This window comes from Pelmatolapia mariae, linkage group LG12 (assembly GCF_036321145.2).
Source record: "Pelmatolapia mariae isolate MD_Pm_ZW linkage group LG12, Pm_UMD_F_2, whole genome shotgun sequence".
NCBI lineage: Eukaryota > Metazoa > Chordata > Actinopteri > Cichliformes > Cichlidae > Pelmatolapia > Pelmatolapia mariae.
Window position 1 is genome coordinate 15,604,609 of NC_086237.1, and position 24,978 is coordinate 15,629,586.

Here is a 24,978-nt window from a genome sequence, read left to right on the forward strand (position 1 = left end):
CTTAGACTATAACAGATACACTGCCGGCTGCAGATTCTGTGTAATTACAATAAGATTGTGATTCTAGGTCTCACTGCAGTGAACAAGGATTGCATATTCATTCACTGAAAAATGTGTTGTTGTTTCTTTCATTTGCACAAGAAAAAAAAGGGAGGAAAAAAAGTTTTGCTTTTAATTAAAGACAATTAAAGACTGTGAAAAACTCTTCTTTTGGGTATGCTGGAAAGCTGCTAGAGCCAGGCATCATCTGGAGAAAAAGTCCCATTGGAGGACTGGTTAAAATTTCCAGATCGCATTTTAGTTTAAACCCTTTTCCCACAAGACAGAAGGGATTCATTAGCCAGACCACCAGCTGCCTTCAGATCTGTATATCCTGGCCGCCAGGCAGTCAAAAAGGATGTTGCTATTCTCCTCCCAGTGGCACTAATTGACTGATGCAATGTGGGAAATGACATTTAAATCACCCTTTTCTTCCCCCCACCAAGAATCCATATAAAACACAGAAATTCCTACTAAAAGACATATTAAGTGACACCTCAAAGAGATTGGGACTGATGTTGTGCTTTGAAGCTATATGAAGAGCTCTCATCAATGCAACTCTCCCAAGTTTTCCCATGAAATAAATATGGGCTTGGAGATGAATTTTATGTAATAACTTAAGTCAAGAGTCGATACAACCCCAGTGCTTCTGTTGCACAAGATAATCCTTGTCATGTTGAAATATTGATGAGATAAGTGTTATTTAAAGCCAGAGCTGCTCTGGGTTCATCGTACAGGTGCAGAGCCACTGCAGCGAGGTCTTCGGAATCCATAATATATGACTAAACACATCTGAACTGAATTCTTGTTGGGGAATGTAAGCGTACACGCAGATGAGACAAGCAGGATGTTCGCTAACCTGCATCACCGTGTATCTCACGCGGTCCCCTGTGTGACAAAAATAACACTACGTGGCTCCAGTTCGTATTAAACTTACTTGAAATCTTTGTTTAACAAAAGCCTGGCTCCTCAGTCGGCACAGTGGGCTTAAAGACACATAGGCTAAAAGGTTTAAAATGCTTACCTCCCAAAAGTAACACCACCGACTGAAGCGCAAGGATGTGCAACATGTTTCTCTGAGCCGTTAAAAAACACGAATTCCCCCCAAAATTAGTGCGCAAGCCGATGCGTGTTAGTTCAAAGAAGAGCATCCTACGTGAAGCGTGGTTTCTAAAAATGAAGAATGAAAACACGTCTTTTCATGTTGCAATCGGTAGTTTCCAAACGCTGAACAATCATAGTTCGAGTGAGCAGTTTTGAAAGTCTGATCTACTTGTTTTTGTCAGGAAAATTCAAGAACTGAAGAGAAGGAACTTCAGGTTTGCTTCGGTCTCTCCAGCATTTTTCTTTTTCGAAGAGATAACGCTTAGATTACTGGCGAAAGACCAGTTGTGACACATTTTCACAACGATTTTGTGTTTGTTTTATAGCGGGGTTTTTTATCACAAGAAGCGCAGAAATCCTCTGTCCTCAGCCGGTCAGTTTTTCCTGCTCCCTTCTTTCTGCATCACCGGGCTCCTGAAGCTGGCTGTAGTGCGTAAAGTCCGATACTTTCCGTCCATCCTCGTGTTATGGCGAATTATCTAAAAGTAGAAAAGTTCAAGTCCCGGCATAGATCAGCGTACATCCACACCCAGACAGCCTTTCGCGAAGTCCTGAGCGCAACTCCAGCTGCACGCAACATGAGCCAGAGGAGAGCGCGCAAGAGGTCCGTATTCAGCGTTCAGCTTCCACTTCTAATGATACTTTGGCACCAGGTGATTCATATATTCAGCGAAAGTCCGGATTAAAGTCATCGTTCTTCTATGTTCATGCAGACAGACTGCAGTTTGTGGAGCTTACGCATTGTAACCCCGTCCAATGCGCGTCGAGGGGACCAGAAGGAAAGACATAACAGACACAGAGCGGGGGCGTTTGGCGCTCCAGGAACATCATATCCCATTGATGCCGGGAGTAAACATATTTTAATTCATCACTTTTGATCAGCTGAGTTTGCATTAAAGCATCTTCCTAAAACAACAACAACAACGAAAAAAAACTAAACTGTCCACCCTGTCCGTTTTAAATCAAAATCAGACAGCTGCACGTGTGTTAAATAACCAACACGTCCCCCTCTGGTTACGTCGCTGCCCTTTGCGTGCAAAAACAATGATTTTAAAAGTTGTCATCGGACATTTCGAATTTATTGCATGATTGCGCCACTTGTCAGGCACCAGCGACCCTGTGCGGCACGACGAGTGAACTGAAAAACTTGCGCCGCTCGTGTTTGGTAACGCAAACCTTTAACGCTGCGGGTAATTAATATTTAAATACAATTAGGAAAAAAAGAAATGACAGTGGGTGAAGAAAAGTAAAAAAGCACCAGTCTGATGACATCATTCGTGGTATGGTGTCTGCATCCTGAGAGAGATGCACTCAATCACCGCAGTAGGCTCAGATATGGCTGCAGTGCTCACCGAGTTTCTCGCTCCTTTGTTGCATTTTCACACAATTTCCACTGAGCCATCTCCAGTCATTTATTCATTCCATTTTCCATACTTATTCCCATTCAGGGCCACGAGGAACATATATTCCGCTCCACCACAAATGGCCCTTTTCTGCAGAGCCATCTAATATAATAAAGATTAGAAATTTATATATATATATTTCCCTGCAAGCAGTCCAGCAAACAAGCAGGCGTTGACATATCAGTTCCAATGCAATATGACTTAGCAGTATACAGTGCTGGTGTTATTTGACATTGCTTTTGTTCCACTTCCATTGATAGGGACATAATTGCGGCTGCCAGTGAATTCATCATAATTGCAACCCAGAAAATGAACTAAAATATGGATTATTACTGTAATCTGGTAATTGATTAAACCATGAACCCCACAGCAGTTTTTTCCCTCCCTCTCTAAGCAGATTAGACGGTGTTGTGAAGGAAAGATAAAGAAAAATCCATGAAGACTAAATAGAGATGTATGAGATGACTCACCAACAGTGCAGTCATTTGTTTCCACAAGATGCGTTTCATCACTGTCCCTGCCTGTAAGTGCTGTGATCGCTGTAAAGTATCACCTATAACACTGGTTTTCATTTTGACTGTGGGAAAAGCGTAGTTGTGGCATTTTTTTTAAGAAACAAAGAGAAGCAACACTTATTATTCAGTCAACTCTAACATTGCTCGGATGCAGTTTATTTTAAAGTTTATGACATTGTATCTCAGCTCCACTTATTTCAGGTTAACTACTAAGTTGAGGTCTACAGTGCAAGGTCTAAATGCACAAGAAATCATTCTCAAAGAAAACTACAATACTTTCATTCACAAACAGCATATAGCTATTGTAGTCCTGGTTATTCTGGTTCGGTGCTGTGAGTGTTTTATGCAGGTACCAGAGAGTTTGAAATATCTTTCAGCACTAAATCATCGTTAAAGCTTTTGTATTAAGTCGCCCGTTCTGGTTCACTTCAAATTCCATTTTTGCTTAAGGAACTGAGACTTTACTTCCTTCTTAATGCGTGCAATTTGATGCTGGAATAAAAAGTTCACTCTGGTACAGCTGCAAAAAGCATTAGAGGTACAGGGAACAAAAGTGTTGATGTAGAACAGTCACTTCCCTAGCTGTAGCTGTAATGGTGGGCTGGAAAAGCACTCACACAAATGCTGGTAGCTGTCCAAAAGTAACCCCCTTCTAGGACCTGACACTCACTTAAATCCCTTGAAGACCACGATATACTGAGGTCTGTTCGACGGCTGGAAATCACAGGGTGCACCAGACAGACCCCGACTGGCTTTGGTTACAACGTATATAGCTGTGCAAGTCATTAAATAAGCAGAGCCCCTCTCGGTTCTGCACATGGTAAGTCCATTTCCTGAGCTAAAATGACCAAAACATTGACTGCTGTGAAAGCTCACATACTATCCATCTCTTTCCAAAAGTCGATAAGGCACATTTGATTTGGAAAACCGGAGTTTTAAAAAGAGGCAGCGCTATTGCAGGCATTGTTTAAAGAGATGTCTAAGAGGGAAAAATACGAGCGATTTTGTCTTGACAGATGTGCCGTTTAGACCTCTCTGAGGACAGGTCTTAAGACTTTGATGTCTGCAAAAAGGTCTCAACCCTTTGATGTCTTGAAAAAGATCTGTAAGCTTTCATGCCTTGGAAATAGACCCAAGACTGAAATGCCAGACACGTTTAGATACAACAAACTATATTTCCACTTTCAGTTACCTATCAACGCATTTGACTTTGGAATGTTAAGCAGTTTTGTTTCCTGTAATGGCACGGCTTTTCTGCCAAGAAGAAGGGGAAAAAAATACTTGCGGCTATATAATATACAGCACTGTGCAAACATTTTATATTCTAATCCATCACGCAATACAATTCAAGTCTCACTATAAGATTCATTCTGCAGCATGACGGCCCAAAAATACCACCAGATTCATAAACAATCATCGTTGTGAGGCAAGAAGTAGAAGGAAAAGCCTATTACAGATTGCATGACCTCCATAACGTCATGAAGTCAGTCTGGAATCACCCAAAAAAAGAAGCAAAATTAAACAGCTCAAAATCCACAGACGAACTGCAGAAAAACCTTCCTGCCAAGTACCATAAACCTTTACCTAGAACTGCTTTAAAGGCAAATGGTTGCCTTCAGTTTTTTTCTATCTGCAGCACTTCCTTTTAACTTAATTGACACATAAAACTAATTATAGTAGACTCATTTTGCTTTCGGTGCTTAAAACTTTTGCAGACTGTACCAAACAGAGAAGTTGAAGCAGACTGTGTCTTTTTTTCTTTTCTTTTTTTGACATTGTCACCCTGTGACCTGCAGCCGGTCCCCTGAGATATGTACTATTCTGTCCTCTGCATTATACATAATGAATTGTCCGTTGTGTCTTCTTTTTGGGTGGTATCCTTCATTCATGACCTTAACCTGCCTCAGCAGCTTGTCCTCTAGTCATTTGGTCGACAGAAGGCCCAAATTCATCACCACCTTTCATTCTCATCCTCTGGCCTATCTGATCTATGATAGCATTTATAATAACCGCTGCAGAATGCCCCGTCGCCCTCTGTGCCTTGCCCACTCGTGGCCTGCACAGATTACCACCAGCCATTCACAGACCATTAAAACTGTATTTACTTATCAGCCTCTCTGGGGCTGTCACTCTGTTTTCAAGACTGATGCCCAAAGGGAAGGCAAAGAGTGACCTTCAGTCCTGAACAGGTCACTAGCCTCATTTGTCCTTTATTTGCTGCCTAAACTCTCCTGAAAGCAATGTTTGTGCCTCACAATAACACAAATTCAAGAATTCAGTAACTGGAAATAGAACAAAGGAGACAAAACCTTATGCTTCCTATATTCATTTTTTTGATTTATAGTAGTTTTACACTTGTACTCTTAGGTAATAGACATATTTGCTTTCTAATGAAGCGTTATTGATCCCACTCTCATATGTGCATGCTTTGCTGGCTTGCTGATTGCAAAGAATGGGAAAAAATGGGTATACAGCAAGCATGGTCGTATCTTCAGAAATCTACCTGCAATTAGCTTTAAACTCGCTGACTAATGTTTAATGTTGAACGTGTAAAAACTAAAAAACTACAGGGGTTATGTGCCACACTGGGTCCTGGAAAGTAGTTTAAGTCTGGGTGACCGGCTGTCAAAAATGTCACAGCATTTATTTTAATTATTTCTATGAATGCATGATTTGATTTTGGGGGCCAGAACTTTACTGTTTTGGCTCAGTGCATTTCATTTTGTTTTTTTCCATTGAAAACCTTGAATTCACAGAAAAATAATCTATATATATTCCAGAGACTGAACAGAAGTCTGTCTGACCTCTCACTTCATTTAAAGCCTCAATAAATAGTTATCCAAGCACTTTACTGTCTCAATCATTAGTTTAAAGTTTTATTTAATATAACACAGTATTCTTTTTGTAAATTATAAGGCCAATTGGTATTAAAAAAAAACACAAGAAAACAGGCTATGCTCTGTGTTACCAAGTCATCATATAGGAGTTCAGTGTGCTGGGTTTATCCTTTACAAATACATAGGAGCAGGTGCCGGTTTGTGCAAGCTGCCATGTTTCCTGCTATCTTGAATACAGCGGCCAAAATGAGCATCGTCATTCCACCTAATCGCGTTTTATGCTGAGAAACCAGCAGCATATGTATTATGCCGCATAAGTAACTTTTAATTTAATAATCACAAATAGCTCTTTCAAACAATATGTGAACATCTGACATTTCTGTGTTTTTCATCATTTCTTTCTTATTGTCATTCTCCTTCTCCACGACTGCTTCCTCATTTCTACCTTATCCTCTTCCTCCTGAACTGAAGTCAAGGCCTTAACACATGAAAACTTGCATAAACATGTGTATTTATATCTGATACTGTTGCAACTGTCAGAAAATTAGACATCCAACCCTCCCGTCTCTGCAGCTGACAATGAGCCAGCTAAACAACAACAACAGCTGGTTATAAGCTGACACCGTGCCAGCTAATATTAGGCTCAAGTGTCCTAAAAATCACACTTTCCCTCCGATAAACAGTTTGATTACATTCTGAGAGCATACACTCACTACAGATGAAGGAGTTGTTTGTCCTACAGCAGCCACCGTAGGAAAGATTATGCACTTGAATTTTGTAATTCATTATTATCGGGTTGTCCTAAAAGCTCCCCAAAAAGCCTTCATTCAATCCAAAATGCTGCAGTGAGAGTACTGACAGGAACTAGAAAGAGAGATCATATTTCCCCCATTTTGGCATTCTTCACTGTCTCCCTGTTAAACCCAGAATCGAATTTAAAATCTTTCTCCTCAGATATAAGGTCTTGAAAAACCAGGCTCAGTCTTATCTTAAAGACCTCATAGTAGCATGTCACCCAGACTGAGCACATCACTCTCAGACCGCTGGCTTACCCTTGGTTTGTAGAGTATTTAAAACTAAATACTCCGTGGAACCAGCTTCCTGTTTGGATCTGGGAGGCAGACACCCTCTCTACTTTTAAGATTAGGCTTGAAATTTTCCTTTTTGATAAAGCTTATAGTCTGGCTGGATCAGGTGTCCCTGCATCCTCCCTTGAGTTTTTCTGCTGCAGGTCTAGGCTGCTGGGGTCTTCCAACGATGCACTGAGTGTTTCTTCTTCACTTACTTTTGTCACTCACTATGCGTTTATATACGAGTCTGGATTTAATATCTTCTTATTTTTAATCTCTGGCTCTGCTCCACAGCATCTTTTGTCCTGGCTTCCTCCCCTCACCCCCCTCAGTGAGCCTGGTTTTGCTGGTGGTTTCATCCTGTTAAAAGGACTTTTTCAATAGCCAAGTGTTTGCCGATAGGGAGGCATTTGATTATTGGGGTTTTCTCTGTATTATTGCAAGGCCTTTACTATACATTAAAGGCTGCTGTTGCAATTTGGTGCTATAAAAATTACACTAAATTGAATTAAATTGAATTGGGGTAAGAATACAGAATTCATCTGACTGCAAGTTCCAATTTAGTGACATCTAGTGGTGATATTTTACACACTGTACCTTTAAATGAAGTGTTGCCGTTATCGCCACCAGCTTTGAAGTTTTTAAATGTCATGCTGTAACACCTAAAAGACAAAAGTTACAGTGCTTTTGAACTGTAGTGACCACCACCGTTAATACCTCAGTGAATTACACTGTTTGCCTCAAAGTACATTGGCCCGAGCTAAGCAGTTCCTATTGTTGCTGTTGGGTTAGCTGCAAATGTGCCATTATATTTGACTGACAGCTGAGCAATCACGATAGCATAAATGAGACAAGGTGAACTCTTCTCATTCTTCTTAACACACAGTCATTTCTTATCAGCCAGAATGTGTCATGGTCTACTTTGGGTGCGCTTAACTTCCTCTGACCTTTAAAAGGGCTGATTATTTCCACCCACAATCTTCACTCAGCAATACGCTGCCAGCACAAAAGGATATTAGGCCCAGACCTGCTGGTCTGATAATTCCAGCTCTCACAGTGGCACTGAGGGAACCAAACCCACAATGCTTTGCCACTCTATTATCATTTCACTGCCTTCATCGTCACCTTCACCTCTGGTATTCTCTCACCTTTCAACTCAGAGCGTGCAACTTTTTCTGGGGGCCGGAGAATTCTGTGCGCGCTCGGTTTTATTACATCTTAAAAGTACTTTGCATCCATGCTAATTAACTTTTCCTTTATGTATCACCCTCCGGGGAAAAATTACAATGCTTGGCGTAGCCCAGAATGCTGTAGCTGTGTAAATCTCCTCAGTGTTGGGAGACTCCCCTGCCTACAGCTCCCCTGACAGCACTATTTGATGAAAAGAGAGTGTACCTAAAGGGAACCAACAGGTCTAAATGTTTAATAGATTCTTATTCTACTCTCGGTAATCTCGTAATCACGGGTTCAAGGGGGGTCACATCTATCACCCGGGAACAAATAAAAGTCTTATTGTGTCCCGCTTCCTTTCACCTCAAGAGGAAATGTGAACCAGATAAATGATGGCCTTGTTTCAAGAGAGGCTCAATCTGCTGCCAACGATTTGTGGCCAACAAAGTAATTTCGATACCGTTCTTTGTTTTGATAGATGAGGCCAAAATTTAATATAGAGCCAATTTACTCGTATAGGAAAGGAACTGCAGTTATCTCCCCTCTTTTCTTCCTCCCGGTTTGCCTCACGCCCTCCAATCCAGCTCAAAATTAGACGTCAAGAAAAGGACAAACAGCACAAAGGATGATATTTTTGACAAAGCTTTGCTCTTAACTACGATCATTACTCTTCAGTACCTGGAATCCCACCGAGGCGTTTCATCACACACGGGACCGTGGGCGCTTAAATGACTTTATCACTGTGAATGAGTGTTTTGCAAATTCATTTTTTCTCCTACGGCGTTCTTGTGAAAGTGGCTCGGAGCTGTTCTCCTAAAGCTATTTCAAGTGTCATGCGTTGATACCCGCGGGGACCTGACACGCCGTGCTTTGAGAACAACAGTGACATTGGTGATGCCGTAGTGAGGTTTGTAAACTTCCTCAAGAACATGCATTAATGCTGAGCCTGATACCTGGGAGGGGGGTCCTGCGTTTGAAAAACACTTTTTTTTCACGGTCTAATGCGTGATGTGCGTTGTGCCACCTGCCTTTACTGTCGTCTAACAAGAAGCAGTATGCTCCCGTGACCACATGGTGAGAGTTGGAAAAATAGCTTGTCTGCTTCACCGGGGAGCTCTGACAGGTGTGCGCACAAAGACTTAAGAACTTGTCAGCGGCAGTTTTGTGAAAGGAAAGGTAAGGAAGTTTATTCATGAGCGCACGCCTTGAAAATCCAGAGTAAATTAAGTGTGGCTGGAAAACAGCAAAAGAGACTTCACCCTCATTAGAGAGATTATGAACAGGCTGCCATCCGTTCAGGGAACAACGCCTTATTGATCGGGTTACTTGGATGTGAAAACAGTAATTGTCTTGAAAGTGACAAAATTAGAATTAATCAAACTTTGATTAAACTATTGCATTCTGTTTCCGCTCCAGAGGACAAGCCCGCCGGATGCCAGAGAGAGTCTCCCTGTGATGCTTGTTTGAGATTCCGCTCAAGTCCACATCTACATGATAGGTTGTGTTTGCGTTCATGCACATTTAAAACCATTCACTCATGCGTGTGATGTATAATAACAGGTCTAGGGTGTAGTTTGTGTGCCGATGCTGCTCTGCTGCCACCTAAAGGCAGAATTTGTATCAAAGGTTATTTAGACAGCAATCATGCTCAAAAAATGAAAGGAACGCTTTTTAATCAGAGTAAAGCATCAAGTCAGTTAAACTGCTGGGATGTTGATCTGGACAGTTAAGTAGCAGAGGGGGTTGTTAATCAGTTTCAGCCGTTTTAGTGTTAATGAAATTAATACCAGGTGCACTAGGGGGACAACAATGAACCATCCCCCCAAAAATTTGTAGTTTTACTGATGATGTCAGGGACATTTTTTCTCTTCTCATCTTTTCTGCCTGTTTTTTTCCACTAATTTTGCATTTGGTGAGGATCAGTGTCACTATTGATAACACAAGGCGATACCTGGGCCCTACAGAGGTCCAACTCCTCCAGGGTGGCACATCAATACATGCCACTGCCAGAATGTTTGCTGTGTCTCCCAGCATAGTATTGAGAGCGTGGAGAATATTCCAAGAGACAGGCTATTACTCTGGGAGCACTGGACAGGGTCATAGAAGGTCCTTAACCCATCAGCAGGAGCGGTATGTGCTTCTTTGTGCAAGGAGGAACAGGAAGAGCGCTGCCAGAGCTACAAAATGACCTCCAAAAGTCCAGTGTTATGAATGTCTCTTACCAGACAATCAGAAACAGACTTTATGTAGGTTGGCCTGGGATGCTGACATCCTCTGGTGGGCCCTGTGCTCACTTTCTGGAACTCTGGAGCCCAACTGGCAGGTCCACCGGTGTCATCCTAAGCACATGTGACAGATTTGTAAGGGTCTGGAAAAGCTGTGGAAAACATTATGCTGCCTGTGACATCATTCAGCATGACTGGGCTCATTGTCAGACCCTGTACTGGTGCAGTGCGCCTTGGGTTCCTCCTGGTGCATGACAATGCCCAGACTCATGTGACAAGAGTATACAGGCATTTTCTGGAGGATGAAGGAACTGATACCACTGACTGGCCCTAACATCTCTCATACAACACCTCTCGTACTCTCATCCATCTGACACTGCAAGGTTGAACCTCAGACTGTTCAGGAGCTCAGTGATGATCTGGTTCAGATCTGGGAGGAGATCCCCCAGGACACAATTAACCATCTCATTAGGAGCATGCTCAGATGTTGCCAAGCATGCAAGCATGTGAGGGCCATAAAAACTACTGAGTACCATTTTGAGTTGCTGCAATGAAATTCAGCAAAATGAAAATTTCGCTTTGGGTTTTTGGGTTGTGTTTGAGTTCAGCCCTCTGTAAGTTGATCATTTTCATTTCCATCAAACGATGCAGCACCCTTTCGTTCCTAACAGATTACCCAGTCAATGTCAGTATAGCTATCCAGCATGATTTGTTTCCCACTGAGATCTAATGTGATTTCAAACTGGTCATTTAAAAAATTTTTTAGCTGTGTATTTGTTCACTAATTTTAACATATTAATCAAAAAATTTTACTCCCTGTTTTTTTTAATTTATTATTATTTATTTAAAACTAAAAAAAGAATATGCTTGTCTAGCTAATTTGTCTTCCTCTGATTTTTTTGCTAATTTTTTAATTTGAGACAGTGTGTCAGCAACAAAAACTGGATTAACATGCGTGCAGTCGTTGGGACGGGTGATGTTTAAAGTCAGTCACACAAACATATGCGCTAAAGATGACATCCTGTGACAGAGAAGGCCTTCCTCTGTGGTTCTCAAAGTGAGCCATCTGTCAACAAACTCCGACTCAGCAGGGGGTTGTTTGCTAAACAGGACAAAGGCAACTGTTAACAACCAGATGCTGTCGGCATAATGGAGAAATTGTCACAAATGTGAAAGCTGCCATCCCGGAATAATGTGCCATATGGACAAAAGAAAGTGTTTTAGAACTGCTCGTGTTGGTGGGAGAAATATTTTGTTGGTCAGTAAGAATATCAAAGGAAACATGCCAAATGCTAATCAGGCACTTGATCATTGGATGGAAGTTGGCATGGTTTGATAAATACATGACAGTTACCATCAGAAATAAAGACTGATTTGTGACATAAAATAATAAACAAATAGACTGAACTGGACACACATGTTTGAGGAAAATCCTGCAATCTTTCCCGATAGTATTGTCTGTTTGGAAAGGAGTTTAAAAAAGGAAATTGTGCAGCTTTCTAAGTAAACCTTTGCTAAAGTTAAAGTTTATTATCAGACTCTTAAGGGTGTGTATATAAAAAAAAATGTACACAGTCACCATGCACCATCACTCATTGATTAATGAACTGAGCATTTTGGGCACTGCCAGTGTTGTGTTTTAAAAAGCAGGGGTTTAACTGACTGAGAAATTGCAGGAAAGTGCATGTCCATATGATACAGGCTTGTCAATCACAAGGTAGGTCTGCACTAAAACACAGCATGCTTTATCCTCATTTTGATTCTACTTGGAGTCATTTTTTTTTTTTTTTTTTTATAATTTGTTCATTTCAGGCACAACAAATACATATATTGAACATAAAGTGCACAAAAACAAAAAAACAAACAAACAAAATGTACCTGAAAAGGAGTGGGATGAAGAAAACTTATTAAATCCCACCCCTATATTCATTCATCAACAAAAAACAATAAGCTTCCCGCAGCTACGCCCATCGTTGCAAACCAAACAAACAAAACCAAGCAAAACAAATAGAACTTTCATAACTGAATACAGAATATATTAATTATAAATTGCGTTACCACAGGTAACAGGCAATAATAATTACAAGTAACAAACACACATACATATACATACATACATATATATCTACACACACATGTACATATATATACATACATACACACACTTTTTTTTTTTTTTTTTTTTTTTTTACAAATAACAATAATAATAATGATAATAGAAATCAGCATCATAATGCAATCAATTAAATCTACAATCAGAAACTGAGCCTGTGGCTTATCAGAGCTCATAGACGAAGTAGTTTTAAAGTCTCATTACTTGGCAGTGACCCTAAAGTTTTGAAGACTTATTCAAAATAATTACAATAGTCACTGGGATACAAAAACATTTTTGGATCCGTTACAGTTAATTAAAAAATGTTGCTAATATTGACCCAAAGTAAGAAGGTCCCCTTTGGAAGTTCTGCTTCAGTCACAATGGCTGCTGTTGCAAGAGTTTTCTCTTTAAGACTGAGCAGCATGTCTTTCCCTTCCAATATCTCTGTTAGTTTTCCAGCAGACTTCCTTACAGTCATACTTGTATGTTTTTATTTTTTGCACTAAACAAGCCAGCACTTGCTGATTGTTTTATACCACTGGTGGTAACTGGTTGTATTTGTTGCAATTTTTGTTACCCTCTTCACGACATACCTTTTGAAAAGGATATATTTTATTGTCAACAACACCGGATAAATTGGCATAAAAAAGTCTAGAGTTTCTACCTTGTGACAGGAATGTAATTTCTACCACAAAATAACTCAATATCATTCTTGAAAAATATATTTGACAGATCATAAGTCAACAACAAAAGCATTTTACTTAAAGCTACAGTGTGTAAATTATCACCAATAGATGTCAGTATGTTGGAGACTGCAGTCAACTGAATTCTGTTTTCTTACCCCTCAAAGTTCAAGTGCTTAATATCTGCTACAGTTACATCTATAGTGAGTATATACTGTCAGTATTTAATCAAGCTGTTAATCAGAGGGAAAGTTGTGATTTTTAGTACACTCAAGCCTAACCATAGCTCGAACAATGCTAACCAGCTGTTCTTACTGTTTAGTCAGCTTGTCCTGAGACAGGAGGGTTGCATGTCTAATCTGCTGACAATACGTAATTGCAACCATATCAGGAGATGAGGCTTGAGGTGAGGAGGAAAAGTATGAATTAAAAATTAGGGTGCATGGTTGAAGAAACAATGACAATAACAGGGAGGTGAGGAAAATATACATGCACAAATGTTGAATGATCATACACAGTTTGAAAGTGACTTATAAGACGTACTATGTATGTGGTTGATCTTTATCCACTTACATAAAAAGCTATTAGGTGAAAAAGCCATGTCCGTCTCTGCAGCTGTATTAAAGATGGATGGTTTCCAGAAACCAGCGCCTGCGCCTATGTAGTTATAATGGACTATAATGAAAACGCCTCAGATTGCTGGAAGGCCTGATTATACACAAATTAATGCAGTATTTATATTTATTCTATTATCCTTTAATTTATATCCTTTAAATACCCGAAATCATAATTTGGCATTTAAATTCTCAGTAAATGTCTATGTTTCAACAACTGAAGTGGTGCAGTGTGTTTGCTTACTTACTCATTTTTGATTGAAGGACACGGACTCGAAAGAGGAACCTTGTTTAGGCTTGTATTTTAAATGGGAATGAAAACACCGTCGGACCGATGCTGGCGTGAGGAAAGCTTCCTGTTTTGAAGGGAGTCTGCTCTGAGTGACTTTCCTCTCTTTTAAAAGTAATTTCGCTAAGACATTTATTTATAATTTAGCAGGTCAAGAAGTGATACATTTGGTAAGTCATGCTGCCATTGACTGCGACACTTCTGTCGCCATTTTTATAACGTACATATCGTTGCGGTTAGCGTAAGTTAACAGACGCTCAGCTAACGTTAACTGAATGGGTCCAGCTAACTAATCAGTATTAGGAGTAAATATTATTTTATATGAAGGATTTTAAAACCACTGCGTTAGCCTGTTACTGTGACGTGTCACCCACGATATGAATACGTTTGTCAGCTGTACTCAAGAGATAAGCTTTGATATCTGCGTTGCGTTCTCTGTTAGACTGACACACCCTCAGCACACAGCATTTCTTTTATGCTTTTTAGGAGCTAATCTAGGATCGCCGAGGCAGAGCCATGCCTTTCCTCCATGGATTTCGCAGGATAATTTATGAGTATCAGCCGCTGGTAGATGCTGTCATGTGTGTTATTGGACTGGAAGAACGAGATGACATTGGCGAGGAAAGGTAAAGCTGGCTATTCAGTTACAGTCCTCTTTTGGCACTGCTACACTGCCGTAATTAATTGAACATGTATCAGATAACAGACAAAAATTACACACAAGGTGCTTCTTTCTTCTCCTGTCAGGAGTTCTGAGGAAGAATCCGCAATTTCTAGGTCTCTGGTGGAGCTTCTGGAGCAAGAATCCCAGTCAGAGGTGTTTGTGGAGGGGATCAGCTATGCCCTGTTCAAAATGGCAGAGCGGGGTCTGGTGCAGCCAGCAAAAATCCTCCTACGCTACGGAGCTGATCTCAACTTTGAAGGTTAGTAACAGTTTTGGGTGTGTTTTAGATGATGTGAATGTTTTTAACTTGACACTGTATACACATTTGTTTATGGAACCTTGCTAAAGAGAGAGAGAGAGAGATCATTTTGTGACTTTGCTTAATGTCATTTTTTTTCCCTCCTATGATCCAGTAGTCTTGTTGCCAGTTCGGTTCATACAACATTTAAGTGACAGTCGCTCATGCATTTTGAATGGCATACACTCTAGGCTGCAGAATTGATAAACATTGTTGTGGGTTTCTCAAAGATGTAGGACCAGTGGTACCCGCTGGAATTAAATTTATAATCCACACATTAAGCTCCCTCTCCCCATAGCGACATGCAACATAATGAGCAAGGCAGAGAGACACTGATTCATGGCTTGTGTTTTTTTCCCCCCGAAAACCCAACTTTACCAGCACCCATAGCACAGTGAAATTCTGGTTACCGAGCAATATCATAACATCTGTGCTGGCTATAGGCTAGAGAATTGTGCATTTAAACAGGATTCCACATTCACTGGCACAAAGACGATATGAAAGTAAACACAAGCCTGATGTTGGCTATTTGCACATGTATCCTTATTGCCAATAATGAGGGCTGATAAATGAAATTTTAAAAAGCAGAGACGAAAGAAACACTCTTCAGCTAAGGTGTGATTGTTGATTTTGAATAATTTGTCCACCAGAGGGCACTCTGCAACTTCATGTTTAGAGCACTACAGACACAACAATGAGTGCATTGTATTATCTTAGAAAGGACCTAGAAGGTATATCTGATTTTTAAATCATCATATATCAATATCGGTCTTAAAAATCCTATGTTGGTCTGGCTCTAATCAAGTGTATGTACCAATAAGAGCAAGCAAGCTGCTACAATACAAAATCTGTAGGATGAGAAAACAAATTGGAATAGTTTTCCTGGCAGTTTGGAGTTCATTCAGTGTCTTGTCATACTAGCAAAATTTTCAGCAACAGTTCCAATATCAGAATCAGCATACTTTATTAATCCCTAAGGAAATTATGTGGGTTACAGTTGCTCCAGTATAAATAACAGAAACAGACTAGACTATTTAACAATACAGTATGTTACGGATTTAAGAAATTTAAGAAATAGCACAATATATACAAATCACTAAATAATACAAATCAAGGATTGACAGAGGTGATTATAAATAAATATCACGAATGTTGACAGGAATATTACAGAGTAGAAAGAGCGTGTGCAAAAAGGATGCAATTATTGCAGTGTTTACAGTGTATTAGATAGAGGAGTTGTACAGGGAGATGGCCAAGGGCAGGAATGATTTCCTGTGTCGTTCAGTGATCATGATACGTCATATCATGATACGTGTACTTCAGAACATCAGATTCAGGTCCACTCAGTCTTTTGTCAGTGAGCGTATTACTAAGATGTGTGTTCAAGCATCATAAGCGAACTGATGTAGGCCCAGACTGCAGGAAGGGACATCACTAGGAGATGGCAGATGTCATTAGCAGCAGCTTCTGTGGTTCAAGCTCCAGGTCACGATGCTGGCAGCACCACGTTTTTGTGGGAGTCTCCACTGCTCTGGATAGTTTACCTTCTGTTTTCAAAAGCCGGGAAAAAAAAAATGTGTGTGTGTCATTTCTGTGCTACTGATTTGGTTGCTGACACAAAACTAAATCCAACACTCCCAATGTGTCCCGGTAAGCAACAGAAATGTTGGTTAGGCAATGAACTAGCCAGTTATTTGCCTTCAAACATATTTGCATCACGTTATTAATGACAGGGCTGCTTTAAGAATTCTTTCATAGGAGTGGCCATATGGGTGGCACACTAAACACAGAATTTCTAGTTTTTATTATGCTGTTGTTAAATATTGGATACTTGAAAAATATGGCAAAAAAGAGATAAAGAAAAGAATTATATGCCTAGTTAATTTCCTGCTATTAAAGTTGATATCACTGAAAATGGGTGCATATGAAAACCAAATAAATTCCCTGGGCGCCTGCTCAGTGGCTGCCCACTGCTTCACTGAGTGAATGGGTCAAATGCAGAGAAAAACAAGTAATTTCCGCACGGGGATCAATAAAGTATACATTATTATTATTATTATTATTATTATTATTATTAATATAAGCAAATTTTGGGGGGTGGCCAGTGCCCCCCCCTGGCCCAATAGCACATTTGTTTCTTGTAACTGAAATTTTGCAAGCTGTTGCAAATTATCTTCAAAGTGCTGAATAGTGTTTTTGGCTTTCTAGCATTCATCTCATTCCCTCCTGCAATAGTCCATTTTCTCTTAATACACAGATTATGTTTAATGACTGATACAAACAGGAGACCACTGCCATTTTTCTACACGTAACAAGTAGTTGCACATGCATAATGAGCCAGTTATCGTCTATATATACTAGTGGGAAGTGCAGCATGTTTTTCTACTGTGATTAAACCTTCCAGACTAAGCCTAACTATGCTGTGGTGACCTCTGCTGGTTTCAGGCATGTGTTTTTCCCAGGGGTATAATTAGGGATTTCTTGCAGAGGCTGCTTCATTCACCTCTCACATTTCATAAAGTCCTCTCGCCAGAAACAAATGCTCCCACATACCGTGCAGTACGCCTCACATTTAGCTGTTTTTCAAGTGTTTACTTCCTGTCTCTTCATGTCTTTTCATGATTTCTCGTTTTGCTTGTCTGTTACAGTTTTTCTTTTATTGCTCATGTTCTCTGTGTTTGCTTTTATACTCTGCATGTAAGTGTACAGTAACTTTTATAGCTTTGCCCACACTCATTTAGGAACAGTGCTATATTGTCAAATCCTCGCCTGTCTGGTACTTTTCATCTCTTTAATGAAGACTCTGTTTTATACACAAAAATATTTGTTTTCATTTCTCAAGACCCAGTTTCATACTACAATCCACTACACATAGCAGTTTTGAGGAACAGGCCAAACATGGTGAAGCTGCTGGCCGGGCAGGGAGCAGACATTGAAAAGAGGGACAGAGTAAGTAAAGAGGAATCCATGACTTCTCTTTTGATTGATTCAGTCTTTTTTTTTTTTTTTTTTTTTGTAATCTTTATCAGTGAATGGATTCTATGTAAACTCTGTTATTTCTGTAGATCCATGAGAGCAGTCCCTTGGACCTTGCCAGTGAGGAGTCAGAGAGACTGCCCTGCCTGCTCGCCTTGCTGGACCTGGGTGCTGATGTGAATGCAAGGGATAAACACGGTGAGTTTACGATGACCAAGCTTAATTGTAAAATTTCCATTCATACCCTTATTCAGTCATTCTGAAAGGCGATTGCTTTGATCTTGTCTTCAAAGGGAAAACACCTTTGCTCCATGCCTTGGCGAGCAGCGATGGAATCACCGTGCACAACACGGAGAACATCCAGCTGCTACTTGAGAGAGGTACTGACTCTAAAACGCACTCCAGGCACTTTTCCTTCTCATCTGCTTTTGGTCATTCAAATTCTTCCTCAAGCGGCATCACTGCTAAAACGCTGCACACAGGCTTTTTGCCACCTGCGCTCATTTTGAACCTGGACTAAACCGTGGATCTGATTCTTAACAGAAAATTGAAAGTGAAGCAGAGCTAGTGCTGAGATCCCAGCATGAAGCGACTGACTAGTGACTTTTTTTTCCTTTTTTTTTTTTTTTTTTTAACCATAAAAGGTTTCATCTTCTGTAGGCAGAAGCTTAAATTTATCATTAAACTTCACACACTTACAAGAGTGACTGTAGGGTTGGGACTTTTTTCTTTTTTGATCTCGTCTGATTCAGGTGTTTGGAAACAAGTGTAATAAACACTTAAGTTTGTCCTCCAAAAGGCCAAACAAGGCTTGGACATTTTTGTGTAAACCAATGAATTTTACATTACATAAAAAACCCTGCACATGACAATGTTTTGTTTTTTTTGTTTGCGTTTTTGCTCAAAAGTAGCCCCCAGCTATTACTGACATTTTCACTGTGGCCAATTCTGTATTAGCGTTTTTTCCTTTAAGTGTAATTCAAGAGTGGATTTTATTTATTTTTAGTTTAGTTTCTCAAAGACAAATGGGGATTTCCAGCATTACAGGATGCGTAGTCATCAACATCAACACTAAAGCTTTTTTTTATTTTTATGGTCCAGCAGAGGTAGTGCATTGTCTGTCCGCTCCAGTCCAGGCACGGTCCAGCTGCCTGCAGTGAGCCACTCTTGCTTGTGATGTTATTGGTCCATCAGTCAGCTGCAGAGAAGAGCGAAGTTCTAACATACAAAGAGTTGCACATGAAATAGAGTGTTTAGCCTCTGCCTGTGCTTTTCATGTCTCTTTGTTATGCAATAATATCAGTATTGGAAAAGCAGTAATTTCTTGAAAAGTTGAAATTGTTATTTTCCATCTAATTTTTCTAATTATAACATTTCACAAATTTATTTAAGATTACGTTTATTAGCTCTTCAAACGATTGTAAGGATAAAATACATGTAATGTAGTAAACAAAGGATACAACAATACGACAATACCTATGACATCTAAATAATTAAATGACTATAGAAGAAGAACATTATCCAAGCATCCATTCGTTTTCTTCCACTTGTCCAATTCAGAGTTGCGGTGTGTTTAAATCGCAGCGGTCATAGGGGAAAGGGGCAGGTCCCTGGGCAGGTCTCCAGTCTGTCGCAGGGTTAAACAATATGGAAAAGTTAAAAATGAATTTCAGAGACTCCCATATGGAAAAGAAATAGAAAAAACTTATAAAAGACTTGCATAAGATGTGGCCTACTTCATATAGTGAATCATATAAGGCTTATATGATTTACTCATGAAAGTGGCCACTTTCTCATTACTTTCATATATTGTTTTAGTAAGTATCCAAAACATACAAGTTTCATTTATATAATTTTTCAAGGGATGTTATATCTGTTTTCACTCTTGTATGCTTTTCATACAAGTTCCACACAAGACAGATACAAACTTTATAAGATTTATATATATCTTTTCCATATGGGCTTTATTGGTATTATATGCTTAAAATAAAGAAGGTATAAAAGACAGACTGCTCACTGTGAAATGGATTGCCTACATTTTAAAATTAACCATACAGTTGTCCAAAACAAAATAAGAGAGTCATTTTTATTTTAATAATTGTAAAAGTAGTACAAAGTTTATCACAGCGTCCACCTCAGCCTCCTCTTCCATCCATCCTGCGGTCTCTCTCTCATCCATCGTCCACACTGCTCCGTCTCAACTCTGCAGCCTTTCACCTCATCAGCTCTGCTCTCCGGGCCATGATACCCACACGTTTCAGCTGCTCTGCTCCAGATTTCACTCTTTATTTGATTAGTTCTCCACACTCTGGACTCTGTTCACTCAGCTACAGTTCTCTGCTGCTCCACATCTCAGTATCCCACCCTGGCCTGTTCAGCCCTGCAGTCATTGTTCATCTTTTATCTAACTCTCCCCTATCTCCCCTATATAGCTCTGGGTCATCATAAAACAGCCTTCATATCAAAATGTGTGTAAACAGTAAATGTTACTAGGAAACTCGACACGCATTGGTTTTTATTTTACATCAAAATATGATGATGATGATAATATATTATTAGATTATTGTTATTATCAGAATCATGCTGAGTAGATTTATTTATTTGCATGTAGTTGAATTAAGAATGTATTCAGCCTTTATTAAAAATGTTGCTAATTTAAAAGATCAGCCGTTACTTTGGAAGAGTCACATGAGAAAGATCTAAATTAGGATGTCAGTTTTTTGGCTGCACAAGGTTAACATAAGCCCCGCTGTCACTTATTAAACACTGGAAGAGCAAAGTCGTATTTGCAAATAATGGAGGGATAAAGATCAAAAGCCAAACGGTATTTGCACAGCAAGAGAAACTGTGCCAATACACACAGCAAAAGAGGTCAGCTCATGTTTTTTGTTTGACTCTCAAGTTATCTGAAACTGTTCTGAACACCAGGGAGGGCCTGTATCTGATGCTAGCAATTTGCATGATAATAGATGTGGGATTAGTTTTTGGAGCCTAAGCCTAAAAATGAGAATACGTTGTTTTGGTTTTTTTTAACATACGCAAATAGATATAACAGGACGTACTCTACTAAGACTGTTCAAATAACCCCTAAATTAACCAGTAAATACTGAGTTGTCTCAGTTTCAAAAGTGTTACAAATTTAAGCCTGTGTTGTAATCTGGATAAGTGCTGAGAGATGCTTCCTTTTCCAAAGGTGCTGACGTTCGTGCTGCGACTGTAGACGGTGAAACAGTCGAGTCGTCGTTGGTGTTTCTGGTGAAGGAGGCGCTGGAGGCTTCGGTGGAGGATGCTGCTCAGATTGGTAACTTCTGCCTGAAAACCACACAGCTACTGCTGGCTCACGGCGTGGACCCCAGCTGCTGTCTGAATGAGGATGGCGAGCCCTCCCTGACGCAGACGAGCCTGGAGTACTTTGACCTGCTCTTCCCCTTGGCTGTGCTCTTAATTCAGAGCGGCGCGTCTTTGGTTTGCTCCAATCACAGTGACTCCTGTTGGTCAGGTTATAGCCTTCTTTTCCAGAGGCTCCAAACAGCCCTGCAGCAGTGCTCTGATCAAACTCACGCAGCCGAGCTCTTGGAGCAGGCAGAGATGTTGCTCGACCTGGTAAAGGTTCACAACCCCACGCTGCATCTCTCTTGCGGGCTGCAGCTCCCCATGCCTGGTCAGGAGTCTCACCTGTACGCTCAGGCTCTACTAAACCTGCACAAGCACGTAGCAGAGCGTGAAGCAAGCCCCCCTGCTCTGCGATGCCTCTGTAGGGCATTTATAAGGAACCGCCTGAAGCCCTGGCCACTGGAAGACAGAGTCAAAGCCTTACCACTACCAGACAGACTCAAATACTTTCTTCTTCCCGAGCACACGTACACTCCAAAGTCTGGCTGGGACTGCTTCAAGCCCCAGCAGAGCCAGCGCTGACGGTATAAACTGCTTACTACTATTTGTGTTGCTTAAAATCTGAAGTGAAAGACTGAACAAACTCTGTAATAATTTGTGTAAAATATTTGAGGATGTGATAAGTGAAGCGAAGTCTAACATATCATTGAGGCCTTTGTTTAATTTCCAAATCTGTGTTGCCTGTGCCAAATTTACAGACAAAATTGTGTATATGTTTACTTTACAAATACAACATTGTAAGTACAGATTAGTCTTTGAGTTGTCACTGCCACGGTGAAATGCTGTAGAGGTGAAACATATAGACACGTTTATTTAAAAAAAAAAAAAAAAAAAAAAAAAAAAAATGCAGCACAATATGAAAGCCACCAGATGGCAGTGTTGCTCCTGCATTTTCAAAGGTAGCTCAGACTTTGGAAGACTTAACTATTCACAGTGCAACCTATTGAAGTTGTTCCCGCACAGTAGGGTCCATCTATATTTTAGATCCTCAACGTGACAGTGATATACTGTAGAATTTGTGTAACTTCAAGCTTAATATGAAGATCTAATGACAACAATAATAACAATTAAAAAAAAAACTTCCACCAGCTGTGACCTCATTGCTTTGTGTAGCAGTTTTTGTTTTGCGTTTGTTTACACGTTAGTGCTTATAATTTCCCAGGTAGTGGCAGTGCAGTGCTGAATGTGACTGACAGTGTACCGGTAAATAACAGGATAATTGGTGGTACACGTTTTCCTCATGGATGCGCTCAAACCGCAAGCATCATTCGAGTGGTTGCTAAAATAAGGCACAGCAGAAGGAGCGCGCCCCTAGACGTGTATGTGACATAATGTAGCTTTGGTGGCTGCTGAGGTGGAAAGTTTTACCTGGCTTTTTTTTTTGTTGTTGTTGTTGTTGTTGTTTTTTAATGCTTATGGTTAAATTCTGATGATTTGAGGGCCCAGTATACTCCCCTTTACACTCTCGCACTTGTGCTAAACCCGTTCTTTCCACCCATGGCTTTGGTAACAGGCAAACAGTCTGTAAAGAAGCAAGCGATGATGGTACAGGGAACCGTTGCTTACATATGTGTATGCATCCATGCGTGTGTGTGAGTAGCAAACTAAATAGGACATTGTGTTATACAACTAACCCCTTCCTGACATTGCTGAAGCTGGAGTGGCTCCAAGGCTTGCAGGCGCTCCAGCTCCTCTTGGTTATCTAGGTCACAGCCTCTGAGGAGAAGAGCCGCAGCAGCAGCAGCAGCCCTGCATGACACACGCTTCACTCTCCTGTCTGTCTGAATCTCCCTGCACACTCTTGACAAAACCTCAACACTGGCCCTGGTCGAATGAGGGGAAGAGTGGGAGGGAGATGCAGGAGGCAGAACAGTGGAGGGAAAAAAAAAAGACATTAAAGATACAGAGACGCCATATGTGGAATGGTTGTGAGAGCGGTCGTCATGGAGGACACATGGAAATGGTAATATTGGGCTGAATTTACACTATACACTGGCAGCAGGAACATAATCCACCCGACCAAAAATGACAACAGTGGGGGGAGTTTAAAAAAGAAAAAGGAACAGGCTTCTTCCATAGAGTCCAATCCTTTTGCTTGTAGAAGGTGATAGAATAGAGATAGTAGGGGGCGGGGAGGGAGAGGGCTAAGGCAGCATTCTCCATCCAGCATTTATTGGAAAACGGTGCGAGTGAAGCTCTGTACTGAAATTAGTTATTGATCTATTCTCTCCCTGAAGCCCATGGGTCTTTCCCCACCACACCTGCTCATTCTCTCATAGCCTTCTTTCACCACGGCTCATTATATCCTTCAACCTCTGCTGCGAACTGCTGCGTGTTTTTGCTTGTTTTGTAGTTCCTTTATTCACTTCAGACCACTCTGTCTGAGAGACAAGAGCTTCCAAAACAATTCTACAGAGTTCAATATCAGAACGGATTTATGAGGGGCAGGTGCCATTAGAGCTGCATGTTTTATAAATGAAAAAAGTGACTTATAGCAAGTTGAAATAAAGAAAAATATTTCATGCTTGGGATGTTGACATATTTATTCAAAGATAATTATTTTTGCTAATTGCTTTTGCAATTCTGTATTTTTTTTAGCCTTAAACAGTCACTGACGCCATCAGTTTCTTTTGAACTCTTTAGCAGAACACACTAAAGGACACAGGAATACCTGAAATATCTGATGCCAGGAAAGGAAATATCAGAAATCTTCAAGAAATTCATTTTATTGATATAAATCCACATTTTCCAAACAAACACTTTTTTGCTTGCAAGAACCACATAAAGGTACTGTAATCAAAATTACATATATGACTTTACATTTCCCTTCATGTCTGTGCTCCCTGGCTGAGTTCCCAGCTTGCCCTTAACCTTTTCATTAACCACTACGTCACCAGCTGAGAGACGTTCCGGTCTAGCCGGGGCCTTTTCCTCTGTGGAGAGCAGCCTGTGCAGGATCTCCTTGTCTTCCACTAGACAATGTCTAGACGCGGGATAATTGCAGACATCACTGAACACTCAGCTGCTGTCTGAAGCCTCATGGGAGTTGAGGTGGACTTTGGAGGGAAATGGCCAGCAGTCAGTGAAGGGGTTGGGAGCTGGAGGGGGTTCCACACCGTGCAGTCACACCCCTTTAGATTGTGTGTTTGTGTGTTTTGTTTTGGCTTTACTTATCTTTTTGCCCAGGTATCTTCATATTGTGTGAGTGGTGAGAAGAAGAGTGTGAGAGAGGGAAAGAGAGCGTAGACATCGAAACACACAGCGCTCATACCCACAGATGTGGTGACTTCATCAGACAAACATGTACCCCTTCCTCTCGCGCTGCTGAAGTGCACAAAAATTAATGGCTGCTAACACCAAGATGAATTTGGATACCAACGTATTTCTTGCAATCACGCTGCCTTCCAGACTGTATATACTTTATTTCTTGCCTCCACACAAGACTCTTGAGCGTGTAGCTTTGACTCGGTGCTGGGATGTTGTGTGCGTGTGTTTGTGCACATACTCTTATGGAGGGGAGGGGGCTGCTGGTTGGTCAGAGCGAGAGGGAGAGAGATGGTTGCAGGCCATGGGGTTCATATCGAGCTGGTGGGACTTAATCTC

At 40.6% G+C, this 24,978-nt stretch overlaps 2 protein-coding genes across 2 annotated transcripts in view; one reads left to right on the plus strand and one right to left on the minus strand.

Annotated features, from left to right (window-relative positions):
- si:dkeyp-14d3.1 (transmembrane protein 132C) overlaps positions 1–1,920 on the minus strand; it is a 139,421-nt gene extending 137,501 nt beyond the window's left edge. Inside the window, exon 1 of the mRNA XM_063490305.1 lies at positions 1,064–1,920. Within this exon, the coding sequence (XP_063346375.1) occupies positions 1,064–1,190 (127 nt within the window). The 5' untranslated portion in view covers positions 1,191–1,920. The remainder of the gene's footprint in view (positions 1–1,063) is intronic.
- A 12,156-nt stretch (positions 1,921–14,076) lies between these two features.
- On the plus strand, positions 14,077–23,858 carry asb6 (ankyrin repeat and SOCS box containing 6). Its single transcript, XM_063489503.1, has 7 exons — positions 14,077–14,214; positions 14,531–14,670; positions 14,792–14,967; positions 17,849–17,955; positions 18,072–18,180; positions 18,276–18,362; positions 21,176–23,858. The coding sequence occupies exons 2-7, from the start codon at positions 14,561–14,563 to the stop codon at positions 21,895–21,897; spliced, it is 1,311 nt and encodes a 436-aa protein (XP_063345573.1). The 5' UTR covers positions 14,077–14,214; positions 14,531–14,560; the 3' UTR covers positions 21,898–23,858.
- Positions 23,859–24,978: the final 1,120 nt, after the last annotated feature.